This window comes from Polyodon spathula, chromosome 37, assembly GCF_017654505.1.
Source record: "Polyodon spathula isolate WHYD16114869_AA chromosome 37, ASM1765450v1, whole genome shotgun sequence".
Taxonomy (NCBI): Eukaryota; Metazoa; Chordata; class Actinopteri; order Acipenseriformes; family Polyodontidae; genus Polyodon; species Polyodon spathula.
In genome coordinates, this window is record NC_054570.1 from 1,471,220 (window position 1) to 1,483,430 (window position 12,211).

A 12,211-nucleotide genomic window follows, 5' to 3' on the forward strand; every position below is an offset into this window, starting at 1 on the left:
GGGGTGACTTTGACACCAGTACAGTTGCTAATATAACTCCACCTAGCCTTGCAACAACGAGTGATGAGACACGTGCGAGAGTGTACGGGGAAGAAGCACCTGGCTATCTTGTAACAGAGAGTAGTTGGTGGTTGGTTGCACCTACATGGAGTAAACAGCTTAACGTAGAAGTCTTTTTTGTATATGGAAGTACACAATTGTGTCAGAAAATGGTGCGGTTTATATCATGCAAAAGCCCGTCCACATCAAGCACACTTTAACAATGCAACGATGTGTCTGTACACTTGTATTTACTCAGTAACTGTGATGTAAATACGCTGCCACTATAGACACTCAGAGGAAAGGGTTAACTCTCAAAGCACTGAATATTCGCAGGTATTAAAAACCAGATCTCCGCCCACTGACTTTAAACACTGGGTTTTTATTGCTTTTCAAGATATTTTTTATTTTATTTTAAATGTCATTATTACAATATATATGTATATATATATATATTTACAGAGAAATATTTACAGAAATGCTTTTAAAATGACGTACAGCGACACAGGTATGGTATTTCAATTATAATGTATCTACAATAAAAAGACTTAAATGCATTTATTAAATAGTATTTAAGTTTTTTTTTTTTTTTGCTGACATCACATACAATAATTGTAACACACAGGATTACACAATACTAACCTGAAAACCGATTTTTTTTTTTTTTGTTCCTTATCTTCATGTAAACGTTTTTTATTTATTTATTTTTAATAACATGTATACAATATTTAACATCATGTAAGGAAGCTGGAACTGCAGGTCAGTGAAACTCAGCAGTAAGAAATGATCTGTCAAGCAAATGCAGTACTTCTTGCATCCACTAGATGGCAGACTAGGTAGCGAGGGAGGGGGCGTAGTTTAATGGTTACACACCGGTGTCCCCGGCTGTCGAGTTTAGACATGATTCTGAGAGCTCTACTGACAGTTTTAATAAAGGTTTTTTTTGTGTGTGTTTTTGTTTTTTAACCCATTAAGTGCCAAATACATTTGTCTTTTAAAAAAAAAAAAAATCTGAACACAACTTAGGCATTTGTACTTTGATACATTCAAAGCAATAGGCTGCCATTCCAAACGTTCACAGTGTAAAGAGACCGGCATCTTTACAGCATATATATTTATATAGGCCCAGTGTCTTGTTTTTTGAGGACAGTCCAGTTGGACGCGTTCCCGTATTCGGAGCGGTGAAATTTCACGCCCGCTAAGAAGATAACCACGTAGAAAATGGAGCTTTCTTTATCTTCTCTGTTATCGGCGTTTCTAACCTTCCAGATTCTTATTTTATACGAGGCATCATCAAAGCATCTGAAAGGCTGCATTTGAAGAATTAACAGCTGCATTAAGACTTGAATTTTTGCAGGTCAACGAAATTTAAGTTAGGATAACAATATAATTAAAAAAAAAAAAAAAACAGATGATCCAAAAAATGAGAAAGTAGCTGGTCCTGAAGAGAGAACAGTGGCACTTAACTGGTTAAAACACTTGCGCGGCGTCAGAGAAGCGGTTCTGGGGTTTTGGTAGCTGCCCTCCACCTCACCCTTTTGTGAAGTTTGCAAACATTCGGAGTGACGTTTACTGCAAGTACTCAAAAGCTGTTTATTCTTTGAACTAGGCAGGTTGAGTCCTAGCTGCCTGCCTGCTGTGGGCTGGTGTAACCCAGGCTAGATCACGACGAAGGGGCTTTATAACAGCGCCATCTAGTGCACAGCTAGTGCATTGCCAGCAATACAAAAAAAAAAACTTGATCCGGCATGGCAGAACACTAGATGGCGCTGACTCTTCATTAAAGTCACTTCAGCTCATCTAGCCTGTGTTAGGATCCGATACATGAGGGGGAAAAATAACCCACTCTGGCAATAAACAAGTTTGGGTACTGCCAGTGTGTCCTAGGGTAGTTCTGTACCAAGTGTTTCCGTTTTTGGCAGTCACTTATAGATGCTTGGGTAAAACTTTAAAATAACAGCAGCAGACTTCAAATGAATTCCTGTCTGAATCCCACGGGAATGGCACCAGAATATCGCCTGCGCATCTCCTGTGAGTTCTGAAGGCATCCCTTGTGAATGAACACGGCACACATTCCCCTGGTTGGCGAGTAAGAGAGTGTGAAGGAAGAGAGCGGTATTCCTGTGAGATTCAGCCCAGGATTAATTAGGGATGTGCAGTGGTTAATTTAAAATGTTACCTGCGACACATTTACATGCATGTTTAATTCTACTGTAAAAAAAAAATCTCACAGGATCGGATGGGCCACCTCCAATTCACAAGTTAAAAAGCTTCCAGCAGATCAGATACTAAGTCCTGGTGGCAGTCAGCTCTCTGCTGGCAATAGTAACGGTCAGGGGGTCCGCGTCCAGCTTGGCTGACGTTGGGTGGTCAGTGACTGGTCCTGTCAGTTTGTGCGCTTGCGTGAGGGCCGGAGACGCCCCTCCCTTTCCCTGGGGTTCCACCCCAAAATCACAAGTCTCCCCCTCCGAGCTGCACTCACTAAGATCCATAATCTCCAAATCGAAATCCGAGCCGGGGGCCTCCTTCACTTCCCGGGCTCCTGGGCTCTCTGCTCCTCCCCCAGGGGCCACAGGGGCCTCCCGCTCCCCAGCCTCGGCCCCTCGGCCCAGGACTAGCCCCGCTGGGTAGGAAGGCAGGCACAGCCTGGCTAGCCCTCCTACCCCCACACTGCTCTGGGTCCCTCCTCCTCCTCCTCCCCCTGCCCCTGCTCTCTCCAAGCTGTCTGAACTAGGGAGGAGAGAGGAGAAGGAGCTGTGGAGGGGGCTGGGATAGAAGTGAGGGGGGTAGAGGGAGCTGGGGGGTAGTTTGGGGTTGTTGAGGGAGAAGGCGGCAGGAAGGTAGGGGTTAAAGTTCCAGGGGTACTCTGAGAAAGGCGGGGTGCGCCCGTAAGGGGAGACGAGGCCCGGGGGTTTGGAGTAGCAGGTCCCAGCTGTGGAGAGAAGAGAGCAGAGGTGGGGGGAGTCAAGGACTTGGAAAAGCCTCAGTCAGCCAGAACGCACAGAACATTATTCGCAAACATGCTGAACAATTTGGCTTCGTGAAGTCGAATGAAACCAGCTGGAATGATGTTAAGTTACCATATTGAATTACACATCACCACTTTGTAGTTTTCCATATGCTTAACAAAAAAAACTGACAAATTGAAAATTGAACATTTGAAAATCTAACATGAAATACTGTGCAAAAAAAAGTGATTGCCTGCGCACACACACTGTGAAGGGTTGAGGTCTTTCTCGTGTATTCTGCAGTGGAGTCCTATTAAATACAAGCCTGGGAGCCACATGAATATTGAATCACAGGGCAGCGCTGTCTGTGCTTGCTTAAGAACACACTTCTAATAGTGACCAGCGGCCATACACAGAGCTGGACTTCATTAGGACAGAGTCGACTTCTTAGGGATGAGGGGTTGAGGGGAGAAGCCTCAGTACCAATCAAGGTATTGAGACATTATATTTGATGGGACTTCATTGACTCTCACTATATTTTTATTTACTATTTCAAACTCCAGTCAGACAAAACTCCACACAGGGTGAAAGTCGACAACAAACTAAATATTTTGCCTTTTCTAAAAGGCATATTTATTTCTTAAAAAGGTGTTTTACAAAGTGTGGACGTTCCCACAGCGTCGTCTTTTCAGGAGTTACTGTCTTTGTGGGACATTTTCTCAAACTTTGTCCCAATATTGATAATAATACCTGCCCACAGACAGACACACACACACACATACGTGGGGCGGGGGAGAATCGAAGTTCATTTCAACATTACACACACCTGATCCCAGGAACGGGAACGGCGTGTCCAGCCGCAGTTTTTCCGAGTCTGATCCTGGGAGAGTTCGCTCGAACAGGGTGTGGCGGAGTTCCCTGCTGCTCGCTTCCGGGAGCCGTGGGAAGAGAGTCTGGAGAGGTGAGGAGGGGAGAGGAAACGTTAACTGTGTTGTTATAAATCCTATATCAGGAATAACCAGAATTCACGCACCTCTAGTCCTACGCGCATTATCCTTAACATCTATTTATTGGGAATTAAATATATTTATACAACATTTTATTATTATTATTATTATTATTTTTGTATTTTTTAAATCTAGCCTCAAAAGCCAGAGTTTTCCCTATGCATTGCCTTATGTATTGTCGGGCAGAATCTAGTTAGAAAAATAAAACCGTTTTTACTTGTTTTTATAAAATGCGCGGTCCCATGACACGGGTGAATAACACACGGGTGGGCATTACCTCCGGCGTGACAGGCGCGCAGTCCTGGCCGGGCGAGCTGAAGTGATTCTGGGCCAAGAGAAAGGGGGAGCTGGCCATCTCGAGAATCGGGTAGTTAACCAGCACCACTTTACTGAAGTTGAATTTGTAGGTGAAGCGCTTCCCTTTGGTCTTGTGCAAGATCCTCTTGTTGTAATAATACCTGGAGGAGAGGAGGGGGAGAGCAGGCGGTCAAACAGGACGCCGATTCGACCCGACTTATTGTTATATATAACAGTCCAAAGACACGCGGTTCAGGCTGATTGGTCACTCTCAATAGCCCTGCGTGTTTGGTGCCCTGCGATGGACAGGCGTCCCGTCCAGGGTGAGGTCCTGCCTTGCGCCCTATGTCTGACGGGTTAAGATTAAACGGTTAACGAGAAATGATGGACAAACCCACGACCCTTTCCTTAACCCTCTCCCGGATGATGCCACTGAGAGTAGGACCTGAGAGAAGGGGTGTGTGTGTGTGTCACGGATAAGCAGGTCCGAACTGTATAATTAAGACGGGGGTAATTTGTAATAATATGCCATCAAAGACATGGCTAATCGAGCCGGCCACGGTTCCAATATAAATGACTCGCCGTGATAGGAAAAGCAATACGGCAAAATAAATAAATAAATACTACCAGCAATCGAACAAAGAAATAAATGAAAGGAAGCCTCTTTGAAAACCCGACTCGCATTGACTTGGAGCTATCAGGGGCTTGCAAAACAGGATAATTAAACAGGAATGTAATTCGTTCCGTTTGAACGTCTCTTTATCCAGTGCGAGGCTTTAATTATCACATTATTAATGTGTTCTTATAAAATCAATATAAATTAATCCGGGTCGAGGCTTCGAAAGAGATTTATTTTGTTGGAATAACTACACATCTTTCTCTCTCTCTCTTTCTCTCTCTCTCTGTATTGCTATATAGTTCAGATCACTGATTTAAAAACAAAAAAACAAAACAAAACAAAAAAACACCAGATACATTAATTGAATCAGAAATCGCTATTATTAAACACGCATTTGCTTCTGTAGTTTTGAATTTGTCGTGCGTGTGAAATCAATCCGCTGGAAGTGAGAATAGGGGGAAATTGTCCAAATAGGCAAATTATCGGTTGACTAATTTTAATATGATGTCTTTAACAGACCACGCGTGCAGTCCATTTCAAACAACGAGAGAATAGAATCACAGAGCCACACACGGTAACACTTTTCACAAGCTGTTCAAGACACGCAATTAAAGCACAAAGCGGTCTTACTTTTCCACACGCTTGCGCCTGTTGCTTCTCTATCCCTGATTACTGAGCGGAAATTGAAGTTCAAACAGCCAGAGGTTTTCATGCAGCTGGGTGTATAAAGGAGATCAATGACGGATCTTGAGCTATAATACATATCTATGATAAGTTATACTGGGTCGCATTGAAGTTAAGAGTTTGTATAGAAGTTCCTGGGCCGCCTCCCAGCCCCGCCCCGCCCCCTCACCTGTTGGTGCCCCTCTCAGTAGTGGGGTGGGGGCCCCCCCCCCGCCCCGCGGGGCGGGGTAGTGGCCCCTCACCCAGCCCCGCCCCCTCACCTGAGCGCACGGCTGAGCTTGTCGTAGTTCATGTGAGGTTTGCACTTCCTTAAGCCCCAGAGCCGCGCCACCTCGTCCGGGTCCTTGATGACGAACTCCCCGTAGTCCCCCTGCCACGCGATCACGTTCTGATACTCTTCCTTCTGCAGCAGCTCCAGGATGAAGTGCCACAGCTGGATCTGCCGGGAGCCCGGGCTCGACTCAGGCTTGTACGCCCAGTCTGGGAAGGCTATACCTGCGAGAGAGAGAGAGTGAAAGGGATAGGATGTGGAGGAGAGGAAGAGGAGAGGAGAGTGAAAGGGATAGGATGGAGAGCGAGAGGAAGGAGAGAGAGCGAGAGGGATAGGATGGGTCCCCGAGGGTCTCCCCTGGTAAAGGCAAGGCTGCGTGGTGCGCAGGGGGAGTCACACAGTCAGGGTAGGGAGGTTGGTCTTCCTAGCTGTGCCGAGGTCTCAGCTGGGTATTCCACAGGGAGCAATGGCTCTAGCACTAGGTCAAGAGGGCAGTTCTACTGAGTCACCTCACAGCGCTACAAAGACCCCTGCTGGCTGCAGCGCTTTGAAAAAAGAGATACAGCAGTGAGGGTTTGATGGAGTGAAGCAGTGTCAGTGTTACCTGGGGTCCAGAGAGCTGGCACAGGAGGGGTGAGGAGCAAATCACTGACACAGTTACAGTCCATAGTGCAGACCAGAGATCAGATCTGAATAGAGGGGGAGAGAGAGGGAGAGGAGAGGAAGAGGAGAGGGGGAGAGAGGGGTTAGTCACTGACACAGTTACAGCCCATAGTGCAGAACAGAGATCAGATCTGAATAGATAGGGGGAGAGAGAGGGAGAGGAGAGGAAGAGGAGAGGGGGAGAGAGAGGTTAGTCACTGACACAGTTACAGTCCATAGTGCAGAACAGAGATCAGATCTGAATAGATAGGGGGAGAGAGAGGGAGAGGAGAGGAAGAGGAGAGGGGGAGAGAGAGGGGTTAGTCACTGACACAGTTACAGCCCATAGTGCAGAACAGAGATCAGATCTGAATAGATAGGGGGAGAGAGAGGGAGAGGAGAGGAAGAGGAGAGGGGGAGAGAGAGGGTTAGTCACTGACACAGTTACAGTCCATAGTGCAAACTAGTCCTATCTATCAGGGAACGATAGGGGGAGAGAGAGGGAGAGGAGAGGAAGAGGAGAGGGGGAGAGAGAGGTTAGTCACTGACACAGTTACAGTCCATAGTGCAGAACAGAGAGAGAGGGGAGAGAGGGGTAGACTGACACAGTTACAGTCCATAGGCAGAACAGAGATCAGATCTGGGAGAGAGAGAGGAAGAGGAGAGGGGGAGAGAGAGGTTAGTCACTGACACAGTTACAGTCCATAGTGCAGAACAGAGATCAGATCTGAATAGATAGGGGGAGATATGTAACTGCGAGATGGATTTGCCAGTGAGCAGGAACATGATGGGAAATGTAGTTCTGAGAGGTCCATGCGGGTACATGGGAAGCCGTCCTGAGCCAGGGAATGCAATTTAAAGGTTTTAAAAAGTGGTCAACATATATTTAAAAAAATATAAAAACAATACACACACCTTATGCAAACAGTTGCAGCAACACATGGGAACATGCAACCCAATGAAATGTCTTTTTAAAAGCATTGCACACACACACACAGCCCAGTATACGTTATACTGGATCTCATTCAAATCAAACTGGACTCGCTGGCCCTAATCATGCAGTGGCATTTCATATTATTATTATTATTATTATTATTATTATTAATATATACTTTATATAATATATATATATAGAATAATATAATAAATATATAATAATATAATAATATATGTAAAAGTAATATATATCCATATATATATAATATATAGATAACATATATATATATATATATATATATATATATATATTTCTATTTAGGAATTATTTATTATTTTCAAAAGTCTGCTTATTTTCTTACTGTAATAAAAAGCCGAGCCTCTACAGAATGAAGGAAAAAAAAAAAAATCTGATATCGCCTGCCGTCCCGGGCTCTCTCAGTAGCGCGTAGCCGGTGACGAGCGCTCCAACTCCGGCCTGGCTTCCCATGCAGAGTCCCTGGCTCTGGTTCTGTTCCTCGTGTGTACGGAAGGCAGTGTGCTGGCTAATTACCACGGAGCAGATGGGGAAGGAGAAAACCGCAACATTTCAGCCCAGGGCGACTCCTCTTCACGCCTGAGCTCTGTGACACAGAGTCGAGCGAGTGAAGCATTATTTATTCATTCATCTCCGAGAACTCAACACTTACAGCATAGACAACAACAATCAATCAGTAAATAAATAAATAAACCCAACTCTACAATGATTTCTCTTTCTTGCTTTCTTTTTACATTCATCTTAATAACGAGTGTTTTTAAAGGTGGCGGAACTAAATACCGCCCGCAGTTATTTAATTCGTTGCGAGGGTTGAGAAAGGGTGTCTATATTTGTCATTGAAAGTGTTTCAACGGCGACTGTAATTAGACTCGCTGCTTTTAAAGGATGGAGCAAGAGATGCGCTGGACAGACAGCCAGACAGCCAGGCAGCCAGATAAACGGATAGAGAGATAGACAGACAGACAGACAGACAGATAGATAGATAGATAGATAGATAGATAGATAGATAGATAGATGTTTATAAATGTACATAATAGTCTACCCATCTAGCTTTCTATCGCTCTCTCCCTCGCTCTCTCTTGTTTATCTTATCCCCATCTCTCCATCTGTTTATCCTTGTATTTGTGAATTATGTTTAATTTATTTCCATGTTCCTCTTTCTTCTTCCTTCCTCTCTGTTTTTTTTAGTCCCGGATCAATACCTGTTTTTTTTTTTTTTATCTCCTTACATATCTAGATAAATAGACACACACACACACACAGAGAGAGAGAGAGATCGAGCGTGAGAGTGATAGATTGTGTGTGTGTGTGTGTGTGTGTGAGAGAGAGAGAGAGAGTTTGTTTCTCGTGTTTTTCTTCTCCTTGTCAGTGATTTTCTGTTTGATTTCGGAGGTAATGCATTTTTTACAAATCAAACAGGAAGCGTCCGAATCCCTCGCTTCCCCGCTCCCTCCCTCCTTCCAAACCCCCTCCCCCCCGCTAGCGCCCTCTCCCCCCGGGGGCGCTGCGGAGATAAGAGGCGCGAGTTATTTCCTTGTTAGTTTTGATTTCACTTTCTGAGGGCTTTCAACTTCCCCCATCACCTCCAGGAACGTTATAACAAGTAGCGCGGGGAATAGACTCCAGCACCGGCTGAATTCTCTCTCCCTTTCCCTCTGCCCCTCTCTATTCTCTCTCCTCTACTCTTCTTGTATAAACACGTTTACCACGGTGTGTGTGCGTGTTTTACCCGTGCATGGTTATGCGGTGTATAGGGTATAGTGGTTTGTCTGTCACGCACACACACACAGACACAGACACACGCTGACGCATTAATTACAAGAGCAATTAAATATTCAAATACACTATTACTAATAATAATAATTTAAATATTTTCTCAACAACGAAAGCACCTCTAAAAAAATCATGTCAATATATAATTTAATATTAGAGCAGAGAGAAGCTGCGAGAGAGGAGGAGCACTGCGCACAGAATGAAATAGAGTTTTAGCAGAGAGTGGTATTATAAATAATATATTATAGATAGGAGAGAGGCAGAGAGGCGAGAGGATAGAGGAGAGGGAGAGAGCCAGAGTAGAGATTATCCTATATATATATATATATAGATATGAACTGAACCCTGGCCCAAACAGGAAAGTGTTTGTTGTTGAGAGGGACTAGAAAGGGGAAACATTAATCGATATTTTAAATTATTCATTTTCATTAATTATCGATTTGGTTTTATCTAGCGGCCTCAGAGTTGAAAGAGAAGCTTTTTTTTTTTTTAAATCGGCTCTAGCCTCATTGTTTATAACCCGCGGCTAGAGCGGAGATCCTTGTATGGGAACAGACGGTCTTTGGCTTGGGGCTTAGGCCTCGCGTATGTTAGGGCGATGTCTCGTCGATCGATGCAGGATCAATGATGCGCTGTAACTAATAGACAGAGAGAGCCTTTGATCTCGCATCTCGCAGATCAAACCCCGAATCATACGGCGTTGGAACTGCTTCACACGGCGGCTGCACAGAGCCGAGAGAGAGAGAGAGAGAGAGAGAGAGAGAGAGAGAGAGAGAGAGAGAGAGAGAGAGAGAGAGAGATTTAACAAATACCTATTCAAAGATTTCTCCTGGAATCGCTACTAAAATTAACCCCCTAAACTTTGTAAATGTTTGTGTGCTAGAGGTGATATCGATGCAACCACTAACCGTTCTCCTCACCTTGAACTGCGAGGCCAGTCAGTTGTACTGTAATGTGACATTCTTTTTTTTCGTCAGCGTGCATCTAAGTCTACAGAAGAGTCTGTGAAAAACCTTGCTTGACAGAATCTGTATTATTTTCATCTTTCTCTGTTAAGAAAACCGGCAGATATATGCTCTGCGTTATTTATTAATATTCATGCGCGCAATCTTTGACGTTTTCTTTCTTCCTCTAGACGCCTAAAGAGGCGACATCTGTTTGAACTGTGGAGCCATGTATTTATTTATCTATCTATTTATTTATTTATTTATTTGGCGGCGGGGTAAGGGCGCTGGGTAAAGTGTTAGGGGCGATTTGGACGGGAATGGGCGAGAGAGTGAGAGGCGGGGGTGCAGGGAGAGAGGAAGAGATGAGAGAGAGAGAGAGAGAGAAGAGAGACAGGAGGAGATCATTGTGTTTTATTAGACCTATGACAATCAGGCTGGTAAACTTTAATGGAATGTGTTATGCATTATGGAACAGGTTGTATTGTAAGATACATCGTTCTTACAATACAACCTTTGCAACGTATCTGTATATTTTTGGGCGTATCTGTGTGTCGCTAGATAGATAAATATTTTACATTTGAAAAAAAGGAAAACTGCTACAAAAAGGAGCAACATCAAAATGTAACAATGTAACGAAGGGACACAAACACGTAAATAATTGATCATTATATTATAAATCAATTATTCACATTTTTGTGTACCTACATTACATTTTTATTTTCGAAAGAAAGAACAATTAAATAACAGATTGTTGTGTTCACGTTAAACCTGATACTAATATATAGATATATAGATATATATATATATATTAATATATATATTAGAACTATATATATATATCTATATAAAATCGCTCAAGCTCTGTCGAGACACTTTAATAATTAATTATTAATAATAGCTTGTCTCGCAATGTCAGTTAATTATATAGACATAAATGCACTTCAGTCCGGCCCTGTAGGGTTGAAACTTCACATACACACACACACACTAAGAGAGAGAGAGAAAGAGAAAGAGAGAGGGAGAGAGAGAGAGAGAGAGAGAAAGAACAGTCTAATATATATATATTTATAAAATTAGCTCAACATTATTAACCTCATAAAAGTTTGCTATACACTATAAGCTAGCACAATGTAATAGAGCACAGTGAAAGCATGGGAAGGTGAGCATTGAATCCAAGACTATTGCATTGCAGTGGCAGGACTGCGCTAATGATTTTTAATGATGAGTTTTATTTATTTATTTATTTGATTTCAGTATAATTGACCTGCCCGTCATTTCAGTATAGTAGCATTCATCCGTCCCTGGCGATTCAAACCCCGGGAGAGCGAACGATTGTAAACACGCTTTCTCGGTCATATAGCCACTGGGCACGCAAGCGAGGTTGCTAAGATGATCAGATAGACACTCGCTTTATCAAGCTATCTACAATGTTACTAGCGCCGAGTACAAAGCGATGGGGAAGAACACGGCTCTCTGATATCAGCGCTGCGTTCAGCTGTCTACGCGATACAGAATGTTCTGTCGTGTTCCAGAACCACTCCGTTCCTTCTGGGTTGATGCGAGGTTCTGAAATGGAAATGTTCTTATATACAAAGAGATGGGTTCAGCTGTTTGATGTAAAACGTGTTTGCTAGGATAAGAGACACACGCATGGTAAAGTATAGGCAAGCATAGTAAAGCATTGGGAAGCATGGTAAAACCCAGAGACGATAGGTAGATTGTTATTATTTTGCATCTCTCCTCTCTTCTCTTTTCTTCTCTCTCATCTCTGTTCCTCTCCCCTCTCCTCTCTCATCTCTTCTCTCCCCTCTCCTCTCTCATCTCCTCTATTCTCTCTCCTCTTCTCTCTTCTCTCTTCCCTCTCCTCTTTTCTATGCTCTCCTCTCTCCCCTCCCCTTTCCTCTCCTCTTCTCTTCTCTCTGCTCTCTTCCCTCTCTTCTCTTCTCTCTTTGCTCTCTCCTCTCTCCTCTCTTCCATCTGCTCTCTCCTCTCTCATCTCTTCTTCTCCCTC

General features: G+C 43.7%; 1 protein-coding gene and 1 pseudogene across 1 annotated transcript; both read right to left on the reverse strand.

Annotated features, from left to right (window-relative positions):
* Nucleotides 1–12,211, reverse strand: part of LOC121304198 — a 387,591-nt pseudogene that overhangs the window by 211,616 nt on the left and 163,764 nt on the right.
* On the reverse strand, nt 2,328–6,533 carry LOC121304406 (ETS domain-containing transcription factor ERF-like). Its single transcript, XM_041235531.1, has 5 exons — nt 6,470–6,533; nt 5,855–6,089; nt 4,272–4,452; nt 3,814–3,940; nt 2,328–2,971 (listed from the first exon to the last, which is right to left on the reverse strand). Exons 1-5 carry the CDS (start codon nt 6,531–6,533, stop codon nt 2,328–2,330), a joined length of 1,251 nt encoding a protein of 416 aa, XP_041091465.1.